The sequence below is a fragment of the Mesoplodon densirostris genome, chromosome 11, assembly GCF_025265405.1.
Source record: "Mesoplodon densirostris isolate mMesDen1 chromosome 11, mMesDen1 primary haplotype, whole genome shotgun sequence".
NCBI classification, from domain to species: domain Eukaryota; kingdom Metazoa; phylum Chordata; class Mammalia; order Artiodactyla; family Ziphiidae; genus Mesoplodon; species Mesoplodon densirostris.
Window position 1 is genome coordinate 98,173,958 of NC_082671.1, and position 25,918 is coordinate 98,199,875.

Below are 25,918 nucleotides of genomic sequence, written 5' to 3' on the forward strand. Positions count from 1 at the left end.
TAGCCTGAGACAAAAATTATTCTTTAACAAGCTGCCTGACTTCCTCCAGGGGTTTACTAGAGGCTGGGAAAATGTGGTCATGCATGTTTCAGGGTGGCTCATTTTCAAGAGACAGACTTACTGGTTGACTATTAGAACTGCCCTCAGCCTGATTATGCTTTTGGACGCAGTGAGTATGTGTGTCATGGTGAAAAAAAAATACCATGTCTTTCTCATATCTGAGCTTCCACACATCTGAAATGATGCTCTTGTTTTATTCCATGGCTTTCTTTGGATTGAAATGTATCCATTAACATTTGTGTGCTTTTCTTTTCCATCCGTCCTTCTTCATCTCATGAAAAGCACGTCAGGGTAAGTTGAATCACAATGGCTGCTGAACATGTTTATTTTCAGCACCATCCTCTTTTTCTTTTATCTTTAGTATTTCTCTTTTCAGTTGTAACACAAGCTGCACTGCCTCTGACCTAAAATGAAAGTTGTGAAGTGTATTCATTTCCTTACCATAAAAGGAATCATTGGTTCAGAGAAATGTTGTTCACATTCAGATTAATCATGTTGTCCTTTCAGGCACTTCAATTTCTTTGGTTCTATTACACATATATCAAAAGGCAATCCAGATGACATTTCCCCTGTTTCTCAAGTCACTCTCTATGAGTTAGTGTGACATTCAGTGAGGCTTAAGTAATAGTTGCAGGCCACTTGAGTACTTTTGACTGTGCTGAAAGGCTGAGACTGCCTGTATGTTTTTCCTAGTGCTTTGTGGTTCTCCACCAGCATTATATTCAAGAGATAAGTTTATTTGTTGATTACTAGAACTACACGTACATGAAGAAGATTAAATGCTGGATCTTACCCAGAAGAACTTTTACACTTAGATTCCAAAGTAATCCTTGGTTTTGGCTGAACCCTTTGGTTTTGTGTATTCTCTTGTTTCTTATACTACTAGTTAATTTTTAAAGCTTGGAAAAGGTATATTACTAAGATTACTGTTTTAAATTTCAAATCCTGCTTTTTGAACTAAACTTAGAATTTGTTATTTATTTCTAAAACCAACTGGGCTTCAAAGTAAAACAAATTATGCATAATATTATAAAATATTACCTTCGTGTAATGTCTGCATTGGTAACATGGTGAGCTACAAAACACTTTAGATCGAGAGAGGTTTTGCTTTTACATTTAAAGCAGAACATTTTGAGGGGACAAGTAAAATGGCTCCAATAAGATGCAATTATTCAGGAATTGTGGAGGGTGTCACTAATTGGCAATATGGATATTTTATATACCAATAAAGGTCATGTGCTTTGTTCATTAATATGGTTTATATTTGTTATATTTTTCCTACTCTAATTTTAAGTTATAGTTACTATTACTAATTATTTAACAATGCAATATTTACTTAAGTAAGGATAATTTATGATATTAAGTTCTAGGAAGTGTTCTTGCAAATGCAAGGTAAGCTGTGATTAGAATACTATTCAACTATGCTGGCCAAATGCAAGTTGTAAGATCTTACTTTTTAAAAACAATCGATATTCTGACATTGGAATTTTAAAGCATTATTTTCATGTCATCATGAATTATTGGCCTAACGATTTTAAGTTTCCTGAGGAAATTGAAATAATGAAAATAATGTCAAGAAGTACAACTTCATTCCCCCATCCCTTTTTGAATGAAATATTGAAAAATAATAGATTCATAATGCATCAATATTTATGGACTTTAAGAAACTGATATAATTACCTTAATTGGAAAATTCAATTTCTTGTCTTGCACATGCTCCTGGAATTTAAACATTTTAAGACCTCAAAATTATTCCCTTAGTACAGTTGCTAAAAGAAAGCTTAGGAGGTTAAATGTCAGGAGAAGACAGTGCAAACATAGTAAAGACGTGGGAAGATTTGAAGTGGAAAGAATATTGAATTAGGAATCAGAAGACAAGACTTTAAGCCCCAACTTTCCCATGTGTTTGCTGCATACTTCTGAGTGACTGACTCATATTTTGTACACTTTCTAATATTACTGTCAACTTCCCAATACTCACAAGAGTATGAGAAGATATGAATAATCTCAGAAGCATAGAAAGTATAAACTTCAAATCTGAGTTAAAGAGGGCTCAAAATTAGATGAAGCGCTAAAGCCATCTAGTCTAAATGACATCCATATAAACCTGAAAAATTACCAATGTTCCTCCAGTAAGTCCCCAATTTACAGTCAGGAAGGGACTGGGAAGAACAAACCACAGTGTCTTGCAAAAGTGAAATTGTTTACTGGAAAGTAACACAAGCCCCTCTAGTTTTTAATAACAGCATGAGTAATTGTATTGCTCCATCGCATTTGTGCGTGCGTGTGTGTGTTTATACCTTTTCAATGGTTTTGAAAGTGATTAAATTCAGAACAAAATGAGGAGTGAAATTATGTAAACCCCTACTCAAATTCACAAATAAATTAAATTTCTTTCCTGAGAATGTGCCCTCCATTTCAAGTAGCTTGCAGGGAAAAAAAAAGATTTCAACATGAGTGAACTTTGGTTTTATGTAATCAAATAATTTCAAGCAACCTAGCATGTATTCTGAGAATCTAAATAAAACACTACTTAAATGTATAATGGACTTTTATATGCACTACATGTGAAAAAGTGCCATAACGGGATACACAAACACACACACTTGCACTTACACACGTACAAAATCGCAGCATGTCATGCTTTCAAAATCAAGTCAACCTTGTTAATGTCGGATTTGAAACCCTTAATTTTATGGAGCTAAATGTGTTTACTTAGGTAATCAATGTCTGAAGCAGCTGATTGGGATTTGTAATATATTTCTGTTTAGGATAATTATGTTAATTAAGATATACATTTTCAGCTTAAAGAAGTTAAAAAATTTGAAGTGACTCCATATTTCCTTCATATTTCCTGACCAGAATTTCAAAGTTTCTCAAATAAGTAATTTTAATTTTCCTGGAATTGATCAATAGATATAGATTTCTGAATGATGAGATTATAGCTCATTGTCTGGTTGAAATTTGAGGAGATCATGTTCTATTTACCCTCTTGAATGTTGAAGTTTATTGGAACAAGATACATTTTATAATTAATAATGGTGTGAAGTCTATGTAAATTTACTGTTATATTATGTAGGGAAGATTTATTCTCAGTGCTACACTGTTAAGAAGTAGATTCAATTGTCAAATTATTTTGACTTATATTTCATTCTTGGTTCTTATCGAGCCACATACTTATTTCTCCTGGTTGTATCAATAAGTAAGTACTTGTTCTGTGCCACAGTAAGTAAATAAGCCCTAAAGATAAATTATTCAACCAGAGAATTACTTTGTATTACAATAATACAAAATTAATTGAACTGAAACAGATTACAACAAATTCAGCTTTTCCATCCTGATTATATAAATGGGGCTAACCTCCTTCCTCTGGCCAAGATTCAGAGCCTGTTTGTAGTAGGGAACAGCAAGAAAAGAAAAGTCATAGCTCTTTTTTTCTCTTATAGGGTTGAGGACTGAAATGTGTGATAGTGAGAGGGTAAAGACTATCTATATTAGCCAGGAAGTCACATAAATGTATGCCTAAATATGAATGAATAAAAAGGAGAGAAATAAAGGTGGGAAACTATCATTGTCTTTAATTCTAACAAAGAGGTGGTTGTTACTATCTTCCTTTTACAGTTAGGAAAAGTTCAGAGAGGTTAATTAGCTAAAGGATAGTGTGGGGTGTTAAGAGGCTGACTCTGTGACCAGGTGGCTGGCACTCAAATTCTGGCTCTGCACTCACCGACTCTGTGCTCCAAGTGGCCTCTTTTCTTCAGTGTCCTCATCTGCAAATGTGTATCAATATGTATCTTATTGGATTGTCATGAAGATTAAATGACTTACACATATAAAGCACTGAGGATAGTGCTTCACACATAGTAAGTGATATATGCATGTCAGCTATTATTATCTGAGATCTAAACCTTAATTTGCCTGCATATAGAAACTTTGGTCTTTCAAACCATGATATTATATCTTAGAAGGATATGAAGTGGTTCATATGAATAAGAGAGCACATTAGATAAAGTTCTATTATAGTACTCACTGTATTCAATTGTAATACAACTTATTTAATTACATTTAAATACAATTTTAAATTTTAAATGAGAAGTATAGTAAGTGTAATAACTAGAGTATATACAAGTTATAATATTTGTGTAGAAGAGAAAATTAATTCTCCCTGTGAAAAGTCTTGGCATCTTAGCAGGAAAGATAAAGCATAAATTTTGTCAGAAAGATAAGTGTGAGTTTGTCACAATTATTATGCAAAGAAGGATGCTCTAGGCAGAAGAAAAAGGCATATACAAAGTCATAGAGGGTAAAATAGAATGAGGTATTTGGAAAATGGCAAGTATTTCAGTATTGCTTGAGTAGAAGAAGCTGGGAGATAGCTAAGGGCCAGATCACCAAGGGTCTTTTTAGTTGAGCTAAGATATTTGACCTATATTTTCAGTTGCCTGATTAAAAACCTCAAGGGGAAGATTTTTAAGCAGGCAACTCTTACAAAAATATTTGTGTTTAGAAAGGTCTTTCTGGAAGTTGGAACAGGGATGAGAGGTAGGGAATACCAAAGGAGAGGCAGACTCTGGGAGCTCATTTCCACAATCTACAAATGAGAATTCGAACAAAAGCTTTGGTAATAGTTGATCAATTTACAAAATGTCATATTTAATGTTAGAGAGGGCACTTTTATTTCTTCCTGCAGCTAATCTGTGTAACAGGTAAGCAGAGTTCTTACTTCTTTTTAAGATGTAATAAGTAGTTGGATATTAACAAAGACATAGAATCCTTAAAAGCTGCCCTTTGATCAAGGATCCTGGATGGTTGTCAACACTGAGAGTTCATGGATTACAAAATAGCAATCTTGCAAAAGATATTCCTGGCTAGATCCTGCAAAGAAAAATGTGTGGTACAGTAGAAGAGCAAACTCTCGTCTCCAGGACTTTAGTCTCAGGTGGGAGATGAGGCCTATTATGTGCTGCTCATTAACAGTCTTTATGAGCGATGCTGACACTATGAGTTTCCAGATTTTGAAAGATAAAAAAGTCATTGTGGGATCTGGGATGATCAAAAATAAAAGGAAGTTTTATGATTCAGGCAAACAGTAAGATTTTGATAGTGGAAGAAGAAGAGAAAGAACTTACCAACTCTGGAAAATGGTACTTGCAAAGATGGAATTATTCATGTTCATATTATTTGCCAAAGTAGGTTTTCAGTTCTAGTGAAAAATAAGGAAAGATGATTGGAAAGGAAAATCAAGACTAAACTGATTTCAGTTTTTGTAATCCAGGTTAAGGATTATGCTTTAGGCATTCGAGGAACCATTGAAGGGTTTTCAGAGGATAGTGCAATGATAAATAGCTCACGTATTGGCTGTTTCCTTTGTACAAGTCACTGTTGTCATTTTCTTATTCAACTCTCATACCAACCCTCTGAGGTAGGTACTATTATCAACTTCATTTTACAGATGAGGAAACTGAGGCACAAAAAGGTAAAGTGACTTGTCTTTGGATGCACAGCTAAGAAGGGAGGGCACCAGGAATCCAGCCCAAGCATTCCCACTTCAGAGCCCACTGTATTACCTACTTTGCCATGACAGCAGATTTTTTTTCATGGCAGTGTATTGCAAGGGTAAGAAGCTTGGAGAGTGGGACCAGTTAAAAGACAGAAAAAAGAATAATGGCATTGAAGATAGAAAGTGAAAGAAGATAAAACACAAAGTATGAATCGGAAATTGACAGGCGTTAACTGGAGAGTGACTGAAGTGGCCAGTCTGAGTGACAACGGAAATGGTACCATATGGTAGACAGTCATGTCGCAAATTGGCAGTCCCCAAATAACATCCTAGGCTAAGTGGTCTGAGAATAAAGTCTCTTTTCACTGACAGCAATGAACCATCCACATTGGGAAAAAATATGGAAAAGGAGACTTTCCTGCCCCCATAGTTTATGAATTTTTGAGTAACTAATGAATTTCATTTCTCAGAGTTTTATCATCTTATTGAATTTGTTGATTTACAAGTTGTTCTCCCAAACTGTAAGAGTACGAGAACAGGGACTTTGTATACCCCCGGACTAGGTTTGGCAGTCAGTCATTAGATTTTTGTAGACCTACCATGTATCTGGTTTTTGTCCTCAAAACAAAAAATAAAACTGGCTAAATCTCTGACTCAATAAAATGTTAAAGATATTCTAGGGAAAGTTGTTTAGTACTAAGGGGCCTATAGAAATAAGTAGTAAATATTGCCCCTGGGTCCAGGGTAGGATGGCTTCTGAGAAGAATTATTTTTGTTGTGTCTTGAAAATCAAGATAAAGTAGTGGGAAGACAAGACAGGAAGGTATGTGGATATTGTTTAGTGTGAAGGAAACAGAGCTTAGAAATGTAAGCATACTCCACCTATGAGGTCAAACTGAAATAATAGGAGAAAGACATAAAACCTGAAAAGGAGGAGCCAGACATTTCTATTTGGATGGAATCATTTAAGCAAAATCATACTTGCTTAAATTAGTCTGGATTAGTATTTAGGAACTACAAGCCTGGAAAATACCTTTGATTTATTGACATTTTTAGGCATTCTCAATCCTTTACCTAGAAATCCTTGGGTCTAGACGTTACTAGGGGGCCCACACTTTGTTCCTGTCTTCAGATCAGGCACAAGCGAGTGCAGGCCACCCTCTGCACATTTCTGTGTGAACTTGCCAATTACACACCGCGTTCCCCAAGTGCTGGGCCTTCTTAATGTGTCACATTCCATTTACAGTCACTCACTGACACCCTTATCAAGAGAGTCTGAGGCCTTTGGAGGGAATCTAATGGTATTCTTTACTGCAGACAAGAATGTGTTCCCTGAATATACTCAGTGACTCAAATTTTTCTGATTCAAAATGACCTTCACTTACAATTAGTACTTTTCTTTTTTTTGTTTCCACACAGGAAATGACAATCCTGTACCTGAAACTTCCTCTAGAAGGAAGTGCTACTGATGTCCTCTAAAATCTGGTCTAAAATTTAAAACAAAAATGGGTGCCCATAACTATAGTAATGTATAAGTGATTTGAGGGGAAAGGATGGTTAAATATTAGATTGTCTAAAAGAAAGGAAGGAAGGAAGGAAAGGGAGGGAGGGAAGAAGGGAGGGAGAAAGGAAAGAAGGAGAGAAGGGATGAAGAAAGGATGGAGGGAGGGAGGGAGGGAGGGAAGGAAGGAAGGAAGGAAGGAAGGAAGGAAGGAAGGAAGGAACGGAGGCAAAAATGTTTCTTCAGGCCTGAATAGAAAGACAGTAACTTCAGACGCAGATGAGTACTGAGGAATGTGATCATGACATCGCTCTGGAAGAACTGTCACTGAACCTTTGAAAAGGTTGAATCTGGGGCACAGAGAGAATGCATAAATTTCTACACATGCACTGGACGAACAGAGAACACCAGTATATACAAAATGCCTATTTGGGCCAAATCAGTTTTGGGTTTTTTTGTTTTTTGGGGTTTTTTTTTGCGGTACGCGGGCCTCTCACTGTTGTGGCACAGGCTCCAGACGCACAGGCTCAGCGGCCATGGCTCACAGGCCCAGCCGCTCCATGGCATGTGGGATCTTCCCGGACCGGGGCATGAACCCGTGTCCCCTACATCGGCAGGTGGACTCTCAACCACTGCGCCACCAGGGAAGCCCCAAATCAGTTTTATATTTAATATTTCTAATATTTTTCTGACAGTGACTTCAAAATATCTAATGACAACAAGCATGGCCCCATGAAATTAATGCTATACATGCCCTTAATAATGTTATGAAATCATCATGTATTAAACTCAGTGATTTCCAACAGTTAGAGCATTACCCATATTGCTTTATTTTTCTAACAGTGCCTCTCTCAAGCCAATACGCCCAGATATATGTCTCTTATAAATTCTGTATAATGCAGACTTTTTTTTATAATAGAGAAGAATTAAATGTAATATTGCTTTGAGAATTTCAATGCATTTCTTTACATAATTAAAACTGCCCTTGGGTTAAGAAAAAGCAGGTCTGGAGTTAACATCAGGTAGCACACAGTCCTAGAGTAAAATCCAGCCAGCCACTCCAATCTGGCCTGTTTCTCACAGTTTCAAGTGTGTCATTTCAAAGGCCTCTACTTGGGATTTAGCCCTGCCAGCTGAGGACCAAAGGGCAGAATCCACTGGACTTGAGCCCCCTTATTTCATTATCTTTGCAAACTCTTCCTAAAGTTATTGTGCTATGAGAGTTTGTGATTTAAACACAATAAACAAAGCAAAAAAAAAAAAAAACTTTTCCAAGGTTTACATCGTCCAATGACTTCTCAAGCAATTGTATGATAAATTTCTGTTCAAAAAGAGAATAGGATTATTTGAACACACTGGATTACCTCAACCAGATTCCTATCAGGGGTCGCAAACCAGATCAGACTCTTGGACTCGTGTGGAATGGGTGCTATGCTGACGAAGTGGCTAAAAAAATGGACTAAAAAATACATTATGGGATGCAAGTTACTGAAACAAGAAGCAGCTAAATGCAAATACTGACTGACATGTTCAACATTCACAGCTATTTACAGAGCACCTCTTTGGTGCCTGCCTTTGTTCTAGATGCTTCAAATGCACATTCGTCCTCCTTGAGCTTATTTTCTTTCATGTGATGACAGATTGAGGAGTAAATGCCACTGTATGTTAGAAGCTAAGTGCCATGGGAAAAAAATAAGGCAAGGAATGGGGATAAAGAATGTCTGCTTGGTGTTATGGGAAGGAGGGGAAGAGACATTCAGAGGGAAGGAGACATTTGAATAAAGATTTAAAATATGTGAGGGAGTCAGGCATGTGAAGATAGAGGGGACAAGCATTCAAATAGAGGGAACAGCAGATGCAAAGGTCCTGAGGCAGAAAAAGGCCTGGGCTGTTTCCAGGGAGCAAGAAGTAAACTAGTGTTGTGGAGTGAGATGGGAATTGAGTCAGAAAGAAGAAGAGGGTAGGGTGGATCCTAACAGCTACTTGAGCTTTTATTCTCAGTGAGACAGGTAGTAATTGGAAAGTTATGAGCAGAGAAGTTACATTATCCAATTTAACTTTTAATAGGATCACTGCAGCTCATGTGGTGCATTTTTTTTTTATTAAGGAACTAGTCAGAATTAAAATGTTCTAGTTTTCAAAAGTGGCATATGTACAACTCATGTAGTTCACTTGTGAAAATGTTATGTGCTTCCTAGGTGTTAAGTGCATATTAACTTGCTTTTTTGCTAAATGTAGCAAAAACCAGTTGTAAATGTATACTTGTTTCTTCCCCTTTAACGCCACTCACCTGTCACATAACTGGAAGTATTTTTTCCCTAATGAATATAATATTTCAACTCTCAGTAATGCTCTTGGCTCTGTGGAAGCCTACTCTAAGTTTTCTTGCACGTATTCTGTGTCCAGTCCTGCCTCTGCCCCCCCACCCTTACTGCTCATCCAGATTGGAACATCAACTGTAACTCCTTCCCACCAGCCCTTCAAAGTCAGTTCAGTTGCTGCAAAGCCTTCACTGATCATTTCCATTGCTACTAACCCCTTCTCCAAAACCCTCATCCTCAGAATATGCATCATTGAGTTTTGGCATCTAATTGTGCATTGTGCATGTTTTTAAACAGTTTCATGTGTTTGCTTTTTCTACGTAACCAGGGATCTCCTGGAAAACTGGGTGCATGTCTGTATTTCCACACGTCTCAGCTCACAATAGGTGCTCAATAAGTACCTGATGGTTGGTTGTTTAACCCTTCAACCCATTTCTGTCAATATATCTTTCACAGTGAGACTATGCTATTCAAATCTGGTTTTCAATGAAGGAATGTCACTGGGAAGCCTGAGGGAACGGGTGAGGGTAAGGCAAGCCAGGTGAAGGAGCCCCTCTAGTTTCACCTTTGATTCATGGCACCAATGTCGCTGTTCCCTTTCCCAGGTGCTGAATAGCTTACACATGCTTCTTTGCTATCCCATGAAATGAAAGAGCAGTTGATTTATGTGTCTCTTGATCTACTATAACTTTAATTTTTGTTTTGCCTCTCTGTTTCTTTGTCACACTGCATTTTTTTTTTGGTAGCATCCATCACAGACACGGAAAGCTTTCGTGTTAAAAGACATTTTTATTATATATTTTAACATATAGTCCACCACAATGAACAATTAATCAGTTGGTAGTAGGAAATAATTAAATGCTTCATTTTGGAGTTCCTAAGCATGAAAGACACACAGTCAACATAAAGCAATATGTGTAAAAATGTGTGTGTAGGATCAATGCATCTAAGGAATAGAGAATATATTTTCCAATATAGTCCTGGCCAGGTATATATCAATTTGAGTTTCAAAGAAAACAGAAACTTTCTATTTCAATCATGAGCGATCTGAAATTGGTTTTGTAGATGGATGTCAAGGGTCAGTAGTAGAGATAGTGATTAAAGATGCATTTGTCAAGGTTCTTTACAACTTTTTGTTATCAGAAACAACCATTTGTTGTCATTGAGATGTTTTGCTTTCATTAAAACCAGTAGTGATTATAAATGGAAATAAGTGTACTATTGAATTTTACACCTTACATTGCTTTGTAGTGATGGAAGTCAATTTACCTCGGAGTTCTCTTCAAATGAGAAGTAATTTTGTAGTCTATACAAAAAACTAACTCCTAAGATAGCCATCTGGACCCAGAGAGCATACTAAAATCAAGCATATCACTTGAATGGGGCTAAAATGACCAACTTGATCTTCTGCCTCTATAAACAGGCATTTATCTACTACTGAAATAATAAGGGAAACAGGCAAGACAGATGGAAGAAGCCTCATTTAGATCCTGTAGTGCATGCCAGAATACGCATACGTGGGCCAGTTTCTTGTTTAAGGGATAAGATATTTGCTGATAATAAAATTCAGCTTCTTAGTCCATTAACATTTAATGTTTGAATTTTAGTGAATAAGTGTTGGGGAAAATTGTTTTTAGATGTCAGTGTTTCATTTCTAATAAAATCAATGGGTGATTTGCATGTTTTATTCAAAGGAAGAAGGATTTCTGTTATTTCTGTATTAACTCATAAAAAGTTTATAAAGGATTATTGGGTTTTTTTAAAATATTGTCATTAAAAATAATCACAGCTGTCTTTTCCCATATTACCTGACTAATAATCTTTGCTGTATACTTCAGGCATGAACTTCTAGAAGAAGCTCGGAGAAAGGGATTACCTTTTGCCCAGTGGGATGGGCCCACCGTAGTCGCGTGGTTAGAGGTAAGAGAGTTAAACCAGAAGGCTCTTAATCCAATCACTGCTAACTTGATAGTATTTTTAGAGACAAGTAAAGACCGGTTCCTGACATCCTAGTTTTCCAATAGTCTGGAATAACTTATAAAGAGAATATTTGCTTTATCTAGGGACCCAGTCTTGTGAGTTTACTCTGATGTTTTCTTGCGATTGTGGCAGAAGGAAGCAGGCCGCGAGATAAAAGAAAATTTTGGTAAATTCTATCTTCTTCATATCCAGAGTAAATCAAGAAACAGTTTTTGAGTGATACCTCTGTTGTTGCAAGAAAACATCTGTCCCAGTACATCAGTCCAGAGCCCTTCCTCATCAGCCCATTAACAGAGAAGAGGCATCTCCATATATTTAACACTTCTGACTTATCCAAGATATTGCTGCCATTCCTTTGCTTGTAGTATAATTCCTGAACCTAGTTCTTTAAGACTAGGGGCCAGCTAGATTTAGACATTTGGAGTTATGCAGAAGAAGATGCATTCCCTTGTTCCCTTCTGTGTCTAGACTGAATGTTTTAATGAAACAAAAACTACACTCAGCATTTCCTGCATAACACAAGGGTCTGGAGAAGTGCGTTAATACTTGATCAGCTTGGAGGCAGCAGGAGCAGACCAGGGCGGTGAACGGAATACATCTGACCACGAAGGGCCCCTTCATACCGCTTATCAGTAGTTTTCACTGCCCCTTCCATTCAGTTCTCTAGTGTGGGCTGTTGGTAGCTGCTAGGATATGCTGATGTCAAAGCAAAGAAGAATACAGTCAGCCCTCCCTGTCCATGGGTTCCCCATCGTGGAGTCAACCAAACACGTTCAATCTGAGACAGAATCCGAGGATGATGAGCCTGTGTATACCGAGGCCCAACAGTAAGGGACTTGAGCATCTGCGGATTTTGGTATGGGGTGTCCTGGAGCCAATTTCCTGAGGGTACCAAGGGACTGACTGTATGAACTTTTCTTGCTTGGCAGAGGCAATTAAAACCCATTGTTTTAAAAGGTTCGGGATTACAAAATTGTCCACCTTCATTATCATATCACATCCAGAGCTAATGAATTAATAAGGAACAATCAAAACTCACTTGAGTTTAAAACATAATATTATACAGCTAAATATAAAAACATGCTGCATTTTTTTCTTGGACTGAGAAAGAAGGCTGTGTCTTGCTTTATTTTATTCTTTTATATCAGTCAGGGAATTTTTAGCTTATTAGTGATCAGAGCTGCTTCTTCCAAATATTTCTTTCAAATTACTATATTTTAAAAGTCAATTATAAGGCAAAATGCTTAAGAAAGCCCACCTCAAAATTGAGAGCAATTCTTTGTTCAGTTTCACTCTAGTAAAATGAGCTGCAGTTTGACAGAGAGTTAACTGCTGTTTTGGCAAGTGATGAACAAATCCTTCATATATTAAAAAAACAGAACAAAACAGATTTACTGACATTAAGGGGCCAGAAAATGACAGGCAGTGAAGTTTGTGCTAATTAAAACTATCCTGAGCATGCAGAAATTGCTCATAATGTGCTCCATAAAGTGACTTTATAAAATGACTTTATACAATGATTTCACAACTATTTACAGAGCACCTCTTTGGTGCCTGCCTTTGTTCTAGATGCTTCAAATGCACTTCTGAACAACGTATGTATATGAAACATTGGTCCTCCTTGAGCCTATTTTTTTTCATGCGATGACAGATTGAGGAGTAAATGCCACTGTATGTTAGAAGCTAAGTGCCATGGAGAAAACATAAGGCAAGGAATGGGGATAAAGAATGTCTGCTTGGTGTTATGGGAAGGAGGGGAAGAGACATTCAGAGGGAAGGAGACATTTGAATAAAGATTTAAAATATGTGAGGGAGTCAGGCATGTGAAGATAGAGGGGACAAGCATTCAAATAGAGGGAACAGCAGATGCAAAGGTCCTGAGGCAGAAAAAGGCCTGGGCTGTTTCCAGGGAACAACAGTGTTGTATAATAAGTGAAATTATACAATGGAATAAACAAGATGAATGAGGTGGGTGATCCAATGAATGAGAGCTCTTAACTTTCACCTCCTTTAGTATCTCCTTCAATGCACAGTCCACTAAGAGTGATGTGAACAAATAAGTCTGATGCTTCACACACCATTTATCGACACGAAAAACTTTGTGAAAGTCTAATCAGGTATGACCTTGGTAACCATGTATTGGCAAGCATTTGGGTAATGTTAACCAGTGTGGAAATCCAAATATCTTAGTACAGAGGAGATGAAAAGAGGACAATCTTTAGGGTCCAGTGAAGGTATATTTAGATGTTTAGTTATTTTGAACAACTTGAGTTTACAAACGATGAAGTCAAGTCCCATCTTCTGTCGTAGCTAATCATATCTGTCAAGGCAAGGTCAACTCCTTTGCCTAACCTGTAGGAGATACTATATTCAGTCATGCACTGTACCTATATCCCCTCTCTCCTTCTCTTATCTCAGTCACAGCCCAGGCCACATTGACTGAAAGATTTTACTTTTTGTGTTTCCTCTACAGAGACAAGCAACCCTTTAATATGGCAGAATTTTTTAATTAAAAAAATCAGTGTTACCTATTATCATGTAACAAATTATCCCAACACTTAGCATTTATTTTCCTCCTGGCTTCTGTAGGTCAGGAATCTGGACCTGGTTTAGCAACCGCCTCTGTTCAAAGTCTCTCACAAGGCTGCAAGCAAGGTGTCAACCAGGACAGCAGTCATCTCAAGGCTTGACTTGGGGAAATCCAATTCCAAGCTGACTCAGTTCCTTGCTAGCTGTTGGCCAGAGATATCTGTTCCTTTCATGTGAGCATCTCAAAGGATAACTCACAGCCCTGCAGCTGGCTTTCCCCAGAGCGAGAGCGCGGAGAAGACAGAGGGGGAGAGGACTGGCAGGAATGAAGCCACAGTCTTTTCATAACCTAATCTGGAAAGTCAGATGCCATCACTTTTATCATAGTCTTTTCATTACAATAAGTCACCAGGTCCAGCCCAAACTCAGAGGAAGAGGACGATACAAGGGCAGGAATGTCAGGAAGTGAGATCATTGGGAGCCATCTTAGAAGCTGTGTAACACCAAGCCTTAGAAATAATAAAGCCAAATCCCTTCCATTTTACAAATGGGGAAAATAAGGCTGAGGTTTAGAGGACTTACTTGACTCGCCAATGACAAGGAAGGAATTAGAGCCCAAGCCTTCTGATTCTTGATCCAGAGCTCTTGGCATTGTATACTGCTGATTTACAGTTTTTCTTCTCTTACTCTCTCACTTTTTCTCACTCTCATGCTCTCTCCTTTTACTCAATCTGTTCATATCAACAAATAAAATAAACAACAACAAAAAAAAATCAGTATTTTGGCTGTTTAAAACCAAGATTTAAACTGCTCATTTGCATGTGCCCTGTTTCTTAATCATAGCTAATGATGGAGTAGGGGCGGGGAGGAACGGAAAGAATATTCCTTATTTAAGTGTATGTAATTCAGATGCTACAACACAGTGCGTTCACCCTGTGCTGCAGATAATGTGCCAGGCATTATGCTGTGCTCATTGCACTACCAATTCAATTGTCTTTCCAGAGCCTCACATCAAAGCTGAAGAATCACAATCCCTAATTTCTAAAGCATTATTCATTTTGTAACTCTCTTTAGCTAATGTTTTCCAGATGTTTATAATGTTAGCCTCTTCCATTAGCCCAGCATTTCAAAAAGTATTTTCATATTTAGCATCTAATTGAGCTCATACACCTATAGGTAGATAGATTGGAAATGTGGCTTAGCCACATTAAAGCCTTTGATCAAAGGCACTCAGAATTCCAACGGAGAGTTATAAACTAAAGTCTTCTATTAAGCAAATATTAATTGAGCCTTTACCTAATGCAGCTTGTAGCTGTTCTTGTCCTTAAACTCAAGAGGAGATTTGGTGAGGTGCAGCTGTTTCATGTATCCCTAATAATATAAATCAGTTGTTAAACTGCAGACCCTGAAGACTGCATTTCCAATCTTTGTTTCCATTACTGCCTAACTGGTTTTTTTGAATAAATTATTTAATGTCTTTGTGCATCTGTCTCTTCTGGGGAAAAAATAATAGCATCTCTTTCATGGGGTGTGGTAATAAATGAGTTCATACAAGTAAGGTACTTAAAATAATGTCGAGCGCATAGACATTGTTAATGGTTAACTATTATTATAACCTGGGTATGTATTTTTCCCTATCCAACAGCTCTGGTTGGGAATGCCTGCTTGGTATGTGGCAGCCTGCCGAGCCAATGTGAAGAGTGGTGCCATTATGTCTGCTTTATCAGACACTGAGATCCAGAGAGAAATTGGAATCAGCAATCCTCTGCATCGCTTAAAGCTCCGATTAGCAATCCAGGAGATGGTTTCCCTAACCAGTCCTTCAGCTCCTCCAACATCCAGAACTGTGAGTCCATTTGTGCTCCTTCCCTCTCCCAGTGCTGGCTGAATAGCAGCATCTCCAAGTCCACAGAGCAAAATTGTGGCAGCACACATTTCAATGTCAGCATGAATTATTCTGAGGAGATTTAGCTTGCTCTCCATTAACCTTGCTGCTACTTTTAATAGGTTTTCAACTGAGGAGCTGTGATTCCTATCAGACTTGAAGCCTGCAACCAAGATAGACTTTTGAGCTAGCCTCTAGACTAAAGTTTAGATTTTTCTCCCAAGCAACAAGACCAAGAGTTTACTGTTTTTCAGAATTTTTCTTTTTAATGTAATCCAACATCTCAGGAGATGAGCAATAGGCATTAGTACTTTTTGAAGATGTAATGCTAAACTCACTACTTCTTAAGCAGTTTTCATAATTATGAAAGTACCTTAGTATTTAATGTTTTATAAATACCAAGTGGATTACCTTCCTTCAAAACCTGTTTGCCTTTTATTTATAAATCCCTATTTCTCTCATAATTTCATCCCTATCTTAATATTAGGAAAGAACAAAATATCTAAAAAAGGCATGCCAGGTGCCAAATTCAAACACTGAGGAGAAACTCCCAAATAGTATTCATTCTTTCTTTGGTCCTTTCCCAAATTATATCTTTTGCTGATAAAGGATATGATCTCTGTTGTTAAATGGACTTTTCTGGTCCCATGTCTTATGCAAAATAATAAAATATGGAAGAATGAGGTAAGTTTGAATAGTGGGCAAAAGATAGAAAAGCGATATTACTTTATTTCAGTTTTCAGGCACAAAGCTAACTTGAGTATAAATTTTTACATGTGGTCTTAAACATAGACCATAAATTAGAGAAATTTGCTTCATTTTTATTACATATGTTCTTGTATTCCTTCCCAGTGCACAAGATTCCAATGCTAGAAATACAAGGTCAAATTTAAAAAGTGTTTATCTTTCTTGTATAATTCCATCTTAACTTCTTCCTAAGAAACATTTAGGAGAAAACATATACTTTAACAAATTCTTATATATAACTTGTGTAACATTTTAAAATGTATATAAATGTTGTATACTATACATTTTGTATACTATACTATACATTTTGTATACATTGTATACTATACTATACAATAATGAATACATTATTCATGTATTACTGAAGCTAAAAAATAATTCAGAATATGTTTAAAATAAAAGCTGAGAAGGCTATTAAAATAGTTATTGTAAACTGATTTCAGAACTGATGATGAGTGTCCTGAGTAACTTCCAACTGAGGGAGAAGTATCATGACTGGTTTATGTGCCTGAAAACAGTCAAATGTGAAGAGAGCTTATGAAACCTCTCTTGATCTATTCTCAGTTTGCCTCAGAGGCTTTATTTCCTCAGATAAGGATCCCAACAATACAAAACTACTTTCAGTTTCCTAAACTTTTATGATTTATGTTGATTATAAGCTTTTTCAATTGCTCTTCCCTCTGCCTGGAACCTTCTTTCCACTCCAAGATCACCATTCTTCTCTAACTCATCCTTCATCTAATGATTCCTGAATGTTCTTCCTCTAAAAAGTTTTCACTAAGCCCTAAAGTCTGGGTTTTCTTCCCTTCCTGAGTTACTACTCTGTATGCTTATAAAAGCTATTTTATAATTTTCTCTTCTTGATTCATCCCACACTAGGCCAAGCAAGTATATTATCAGGTTTTCCATAGTCCCCAGGCCTTAACTCAGGGCCTGGCAAATTGTAAATAGTCAGTAATCATGCATCTTAAAATGATGATTGTACAAGTCACTCTACTCACCATTATAGAGGATATGAGATATGTATACCCTGATTACAGAGAGGGCAATCAAACTAAGAAAAGGAAGATGTGTTCACCAGGAGGTTTAGTAGAAGATACATAGTTTAATTCCTTAATGTGAGATAGAAGCAGAGTGCCGTGGAATTCAAAGGAAGGAGAAATCACTTCTGGTTGAATAAGGCTTCAAAGAGGAATTAACATTTGAAAGACAGGTAATATATTGTTAATTAATTATTAAAATTATTAATATTTTCACTATTAACTTTTTGATAGAGAACTTTTCATTCTTTCTCATTTTATAAAATTGAATTATTTTCACATAATATATTATTTTGTAATTTTAAAATTTAGTAATATAGCATGAATATTTCCCCCATTTTATTAAGTGTGCAATTGTAATATTTTTTTTTTTTTTTTTTTTTTTTTTTTTTTTTTTGCTGTACGCGGGCCTCTCACTGCTGTGGCCTCTCCCGTTGCGGAGCACAGGCTCCAGACACACAGGCTCCGCGGCCATGGCTCGTGGGCCCAGCCGCTCCGCGGCATGTGGGATCTTCCGGGATCGGGGCACGAACCCGTGTCCCCTGCATCGGCAGGCGGACTCTCAACCACTGCGCCACCAGGGAAGCCCAATTGTAATATTTTTAATTGCAGCATACCTCCTTAATGGAAATACTGTAATTTATTTAACCAAGTCCCTAATATTGGACATTTTGCTTATTTAACAATTTTCTTTGTATTTCTAATACCATAGTGGATAAGCAAGTAGTTATATTATTTCATTAACTGAACTGTAGTAATTTCCAAAGCAATATTCATATACAGGGCATTTATACTCTTATTACTTTTGAACCTTAATTGTCAAATTGTATTGTATAGTCCTTTTTTTCCTTTGTCAATGTTAATAATTACATTGCTTAAATTTACATTTTAAAAATTACTAGTAAAGTTAAATTTTTTCATATGCTTATTTATTTTAGCATTTAAGTAAATTACCTATTCATGACCTTTTTCATTTTTCTATAGGATTATAGGAATATTCATTTTTCTACTAATGTGTAAAAGCTCTTTATTCACAGAAGACATATGCCCTTTGCTAAATATTGATGCAAGTTTCATAAGAGATAAGTTGTCTCTATTTGCTTTAAAAATAATCTACTGAGTGCTTTTTATTTCTTTTACTCCATCTACATGGAAGTATTTACTTGTTTCTAATATATTTCAAATATGATTTGCTTTGCAAAAAAACTACATGTGATTTCTTTTACCCCATCTACATGGAAGTATTTACTTGTTTCTAATATATTTCAAATATGATTTGCTTTGCAAAAAAACTACATGTGAATTTCTAGGAATTAATCCACTGCATAAAGTGAAGCTGAAAACATTTTAAAGTCATCACCTAAAACTATATACTAGGATTCACACTTTGAAAATTCAAAAGGAGTTGGTTTGGGTTTTTTGTTTTTTTTAAGAAATGTTATCACGTCTTCTAGAACACTGCACATAGTTCTGATCCTACAAGATTTTCCGTGTGTTTAGGTTTGGGTTTGGTTTCTAAGAAAGATGTATCTTGTTCATTCACTCAAATTCTAAGAGGAAAAAACAAGATACTTAGATTATTTTTTTTTAACCGACAGAAATCTGCCTCCTTTTCTGTCTAGACGAAATGGGCTAACATTAGAAAAATCTAATGTTTACATTTATTATTATTATATTATTTACATTTATTATATCTTTGGGCCAGCCCTAATCTTCCAGCTTTCTGTTTCCTCTTCCTAAGCTACAGTTACTGTAGAAGGCCTCTTACAAAATAGAATAGAGATGGAGATATCAGGTAATTGAAATATTTGGTTAAAGAGGTGTGTCATAAAGAATAAATAAATACTTTAAATATTTTATCCTAAGTAAAAATATGTAAATATTCAGGCACTTGCAAATTTAGATGAAACCCTAGGACTTTTCTTTGAGTATAATTCCAATGCCTGGAGTTTCACATTATGTTTATTTGATAACTTCATCCATTAAACATCTTCAATTTTTAAAATTTGAGTTTCTTTTTAAAGTGAAAACTTGAAGATACTTGAAAAGCTATGTGAGTGCAGAATCCTCCTGGAAATTTACAAATTCTTCCCCAGACTTTGCTGAAGTTGTATCTCACTGACAATGTGTTTTAAGATTTACCTTTATCTGGTCTTTCCAAATAATTCAACTTAGTGTTCATACATGAGCCAAGTTTATTTAATTTTGGCTCTATGTAATATTTATTTAAATTGCCTAATTTTTTAAAAAGTGCAGTGGGAGTAGACAGGTCTGGGAACAAATACAAATGACCTTTAGTAAACATATAATTCAGCAAATTTGAGCAGACATGTAAGGCATAAGATAGGCTTCAGCACAATGTATGGGGAAAATAGCATGTATTTATTAAACTAAAGATTTACTTGGGTAGAGATTGTTTAATGAAAATTCTAATGAAATTGTAGTAACAGCCATCAGTGGAGTACTTACTAAGTGTCAGTCCCTCTTCTAAGTGCTGTACATTCAATAACTCATTTGAGCCTCAGGACAATGCTATGAGATGGGTACTTTTATGACATCACTTTTACAAATGGGAGAAACTGATGAACAGAGAGGTTAAGTGACTTGTCTAAGGTCACACCCCAGGTTGTTTTGCCCCATAGTCTATGCTCCTAACAAGTGTACTCTCCTGCTTCTTGAACTCTACCAGTTTTCCTTCTTTTTTGCAACATTCTTCCAGTCTACTTTGGTTCCACTTTTCATTATTACTAACCTCCTAAGCCTCAACCTTTAATGTAAATAAGGTGAAATATAATTGTGTAAAACTCGTCTTATTATAATGATAAATATTTCTCTTCTTATGGTGAGAAATATCAATTCAGATAAGGGGAAAATGTGGATCTAGACCATTTTGAAAGTGAAAAGTAAATTTCAAATTAATTTACTTTGTAATTCAACTATAAAGTAAAAAATTCTTCAAAATGACTTATGTAGTTACAGAAGTTACTTCTAGCTAAAATTTAGGATTATTCTGAGGTCTAGCTGCTTTACTTATTTTGTATTTCTGACAGCAAGAGAATTATTTTCCTCCAATTAATTTTCATGAGTTATCCCTTAAACTCATTTTTTCCTTAAACTCATTTTAATATTAATTTTTATATCATAATTCTGTCCTGAATGATTTAATTAGTTAAGTGCTTTAATTCTCAACATCCTTTAGGAATTTTCCTACTAGATCTCATTTGATAATACTATCTGAATACTCCATCTGGACTAAGGGGGGGCCAGCAAGGCACCTCAAACAAAATTGAATGAGGCACTCACTGTCAATACCGACCTTGCACTTGCATGATACTGAAAGTGAGTGCTTCTTTAAATGTAGCCCCCTTGACACCTCATCTACCTCATCCTAGTCCCAGCCCTGTATCAGAATATATTACATCATAATTTTAAATTATTTGTATTTTTTCTAGTATGAGTGTGCAGCTTTAGTCTACTTAACAGATGTAGATTCTAAAATTTAGAGAAGTTTAGGAAATGTCCTGGGTAGTTACTGAGAAGTGGCACTGCTAGAACTCAAGCCTCTTGATTATAATTTGGTAAATTTCCAGATAGTTAAAATTTTAGAAATCATTTGCTAGACTCAAATGGTATTTGCCACCAAAAACAAAAACAAAAAGTCTACTGGTTTGCATTCTCCAGCTCAGATACTGGGGGTTGCAGCATGGACTGATGTAAATGATTTTCAGCGGCTCTCAGAAAACCACAACCAAATTATATGATACTTGTCGTTTATGCTTTTCCAAGCTACTTTTTGCATTGTCTTTATCCTTGGACCCAAGGCACCAGAGTCCTTTGGTTGCTCAAAGCGTCCCACTCTAGCTATTCTCTAAGATGTGCTCTTTGCTGAAACACTCATGCTCTAAAGCACCCTTTTATGACTTACCCTGTTGAAAGTTCCATCCTTTAAAGTGGTGGTAAAAAGAAATAAATCTGAATAATTGACTTACTACACATGGGTTTGCTTATAAAATAAACTTGTTAAAACATCAGCTAATGCCTAATTGATTGGGTTGTTTAGAAGTCATTTTATGGATTACTTTACAAGACTCTAGAGCAGGCAGTGCTCCTCAGAAGTAAAACTGCAGAGCATAAGTTAACAGCTAATTTACAACTTCAGAAAGTTTCGCAACCATACTTTAGAAAATTGCCCTGGTTATATACTCATTTTGCATGTAAACATACAGATAAAGCCATAGCTTGCAGAGTCCTACTCACCCCAGAATATGGTGATAGACTGGCAAATATAGACTTTAACCTCTGAAAGAGATTATACATGTATGTATTCTAGTATGAAATAATACTGGTCAAGTTTCTTATAGAAGGAGGGAGATCTTCATTGTTTGGATTCACAATCAAGGTCGAATCTTTAGAAATCATTGTAAAACAATCTGGCTTAAATGAATTTCCTCTCAGGTAACCATCACTGAAGCTCACGTTGAACAGTATAGCCACTCAGGCAAAATACTGTCGTCACTAGGTGTAAAGGGAATGTGACAGATGATTGTAAAATTCTTTTTAGCATAGTACACGGCTCAAAAAGTCAGTAAAAACAATTTCTGCCAAACGATTTAATGATTCATATATTCATACACAACTTTCTGTTTATAATGAGCACCATTCCTGGAAGCTAGGGATAGAAGGGAGGGGCATTTAATGACATGGATGGCTGCTGTATTCTCAGTATATTTTACAGTTGTGCACAGTTTTATCTTTTAGGAAAAAATTCATATATGCTCAAAATTCCAAAATGGTAGGAGAATGAGAATTCTTTACATATATATGATGCTTATTCTTTGAGATTTTATGCCCATATGATTTATTATAATTATAAATATTTACTACTCAACTCTGTTTTGTTACTCAACTATATATATGAGTAACTCTCTTATACATGAGATTTATCTTATGTCAAATTATATTCATCAATTTAGTTTATATGTAGTTATTTTAAAAATTATATTAAATTACATTATTTATAATAGAAGATAAGTCAACATGGTACTATGTGTTGGTAGAAAAGGCAAGAGAGAATTATGGTGATGACTTATGTTGGGGTATCAACTTTACTACTTCCAATTCTTTGAAACTAGACCCCTTCCAAAACAAGTAACAAGCAATACATAAGGTTAAATTCCACTGTAACTATAGAATTGATGTGCTTGGACAACATTGAAATGTTCATAAATATTTCCCAGTAAAATGGTAGAATTTGATGGGAGGTGGTTCCCAGTGATCTGTATGTTACTAAGTGGACTTTGGTCTAGAAATTGTATGTATTAATACTTCAGTGTATAAAACAAACATCATGGGTTGTTTTATTTAGAAGGCAAATGAGACTTCATAATAGAATAGTGCCTGCTAGAGGGAAAATTTCCTTTTTCATCATGTTCTTCTCTATAATAGTGAAGGATACTGCTAAAAAATTAGGAAACCTAGGTTTTGTGACTTCTGACAATATTTAGTGGAAAAATACCTATTATTAACTCCAAAATAGCATTTCTCTTCTTTTTTTCTCTGTTAGAATATAGGAAAACAACATATTTACTGAACTGTAAAAGGAAGCGGTCATTTGGGAAAAGCTGATATTGGTTTCCAAACAGTTTATGATAGAGCTTTCAGCTTTGTATTTACAACCAGTTTTCTCTTTCCAAGGACATTGAAGAATTAAAACTTTGTGAACAAAATATAGGTAATAACACAACAAAATACATGTGCCTTTGTTTACTGAAGAAAAAAGTAAAAATATTCTTCTACAGATCAAATTTATTCAGTTCTCCATGATTACAAAAAGTGGATCCAATAGCCGCATACCATTGAAATGCAAATTTTGATTAAGCCTTTTTCCTGATTAATAACTACAGAAGTATCATTTTAAATCTATCCCATGTGAGCTTCACAGCATGCCTCTTTCTATTTAATCTTTTGAAGTAGAAGAAAAAGGCAGCTATGAGAAACTAGCAATGCTGTCTCTTGTGCATGCTATAGAAGCAAGAGCATGGTCGTGTTACTGTGGTACCATTAACTTACAGTGGTGCTGCGTTTCTTCTTTACCACTGCTTCCCTCCCATGGATCCCACTGCTTCCCTCTGGGCCTTCTCACTAGCCTTCAGGCAACGTTTGGGTGACCCATGAAGAAATGGAAAATCTTGCAGCTCCAGCAAAAACGGTTAGTCTTTACAGCTTTGTTGAACATGAAGAAAAGTTATTTTGCTGCTATTTGGATGGAAAAGCTATTTTGTTTGTGACAGATCAGAGTAATGGGGTATGTTTACATAGTAATACACAATGATAACTAACATTTTTCATTGTGGTTTTATTTCACTGACCCTAGACATTTTTAAATGAAGCTGTACTAGATTGGCATAATGTGGTTAATATAAGAGTTTGTAACATGCAAACAATAATCAAGAATTTAATGACACGTATTTATGCATTTTGCAACATTAGAAAGTTTTGATAACAAATATCACTTAAAATTGAACATATTCACAGGTAATGCATGTTACCAAACCCAATTAAATTTGTAACAGAATGTGTAGATTGAATACTCATTTTAAATATAATTATTTAGTTTCTTGTACTTTACCATCTCAAATACAGAGCTTCCTCCTCCCACTCGCATGCAAAGTGTTGATTTAGTATTAAAAGCACAGACTTAAAAAATTCATCGTGACTCATTGTAATTGTCAGCTTTTAAAAATATATCACATATAGTTATTTCTCATTTAAAGTAACAAAGTTGGGCATGCTATGCATTTTATTATGAGCAACTTATTTTTAATTTAATGTCCTTTTAATTTTATTCCTGTTTGAAAAATTGATTATCTAGTTTATGATGAATAAAAATGCCAATGTTGTGTACTAATTACATTTTTAGTTTGTTGTGCTTGGTCTTTTCTTGTTTAGCTTTGTTTGTTGTTGGTTCTTGCTGAACTCCATTTGATTACCACAAAGTTTTGTTAGAAGGATGCAATTACTTTGTCCACTCCATTAATTTACTTTATATCAGATTTATCCATCATATGTATGTATACACATTTGTGTATTTTATATTTGTATGTATATAATCAGAAGTTTTTGTCATAACTTATTACATTTGTAAAATCCCACACTTTTAAGAATTAAAAAAGGTTTTGAATGACCAGATCAAATGTATCATGAAAATTCCATATGTTGTATGTGTGTGCATTTAATTAGAATAAATTAGAAACTGTGTAGGTGCCTTTGTAGTTGCCCTTGAACTGCTCTATTGATTACTGTGGATCTGAATAAGGATCTGTGTATTTATTTGTCTGTGTCTTAATTAACATTTTTAAAAACAAAGCAATTTTGCTTCTACTAGAAAAAATTTACTGTATTAATTTGAGATTAATTTATCTTTATCTGCTTTATTAATCATTTCCTGCTGCTAACACAGAAAGAATCTGAGGAAGGAAGCTGGGCCCAGGTAGGAAATTCATATGCTTTAAAACAATATCATTTAGTAGGCTATAAGGATATAAAGTAAGAAAATTGTATGTCATAATATTTTAAGTCTTCACTTAGCTTAAGATTAGGCTAATCATGTATTTGACTTTATTATGTTTAATACTATATAGGTCTTTTAAAATCACCATATTTTGCAAAGAAGCTGATCATCATTTTATACCTGGCCTCTTTTGAAAGGAAAATTTCATTTCTCCTTTAAAAGAATGAACTATAACTTAAATTTCTTGGAAATCAACCCTGAATATATTTAATCAGGAATCATTTATGTTGGATGTAAGGGGGGAGGGGAGATTTCAAAAAGCTTATTTGGAATCACCTATGCTTTAAAGTATAATGGAAAGTGTGTGAGAAATGGAGTTGGAGGGACATGTGTTAGCCTTGCGACTACACAGTCAGAAGTCACTCCCATTTATTGAGATGGCATATGAGCTAAGCATCTGTACTTTGAACAAACATATATGCTTGCAAGGAAGCTGTTCCTTTTTCAACGTTTCTGCATGTTTATTACTAAAAGAATTAATGTGTGTTATAGGTAATGTGATTCAAACTTTGTAAGAAAAATTTTTGTAGTTATTACTAGGACCTACATTTAAACATTTAGTAAATTAAGGTTGCATTAGGTTTTTATTTTAGTGAGAATTTCATTTTTTAAGAGCACACAAAATAAAGGGAACACCTAGATTTTCATTAGAAATACATGTTATAATTGTGAATTTGTTGTTTGATAAGGAACTAAATAGAAGACATTGTCAAATTAATAGAGATTAATAGTTCTTTTTAAAAATTGCTTTAGAGATGATGGTTGATTTTGGTTTTCATTTTGGC

General features: G+C 35.4%; 1 protein-coding gene across 11 annotated transcripts in view; it reads left to right on the top strand.

Annotated features, from left to right (window-relative positions):
* PPFIA2 (PTPRF interacting protein alpha 2) overlaps positions 1 to 25,918 on the top strand; it is a 407,328-nt gene that overhangs the window by 359,999 nt on the left and 21,411 nt on the right. For 8 of the 11 annotated variants that reach the window (XM_060111668.1, XM_060111670.1, XM_060111669.1 and 5 more), the window contains 4 exons: positions 11,221 to 11,302; positions 15,537 to 15,737; positions 23,709 to 23,771; positions 25,023 to 25,052. In XM_060111668.1, coding sequence (XP_059967651.1) covers positions 11,221 to 11,302; positions 15,537 to 15,737; positions 23,709 to 23,771; positions 25,023 to 25,052 — 376 coding nt within the window. The remainder of the gene's footprint in view (positions 1 to 11,220; positions 11,303 to 15,536; positions 15,738 to 23,708; positions 23,772 to 25,022; positions 25,053 to 25,918) is intronic. The other 3 variants (XM_060111672.1, XM_060111674.1, XM_060111673.1) reach the window with 1 other exon arrangement.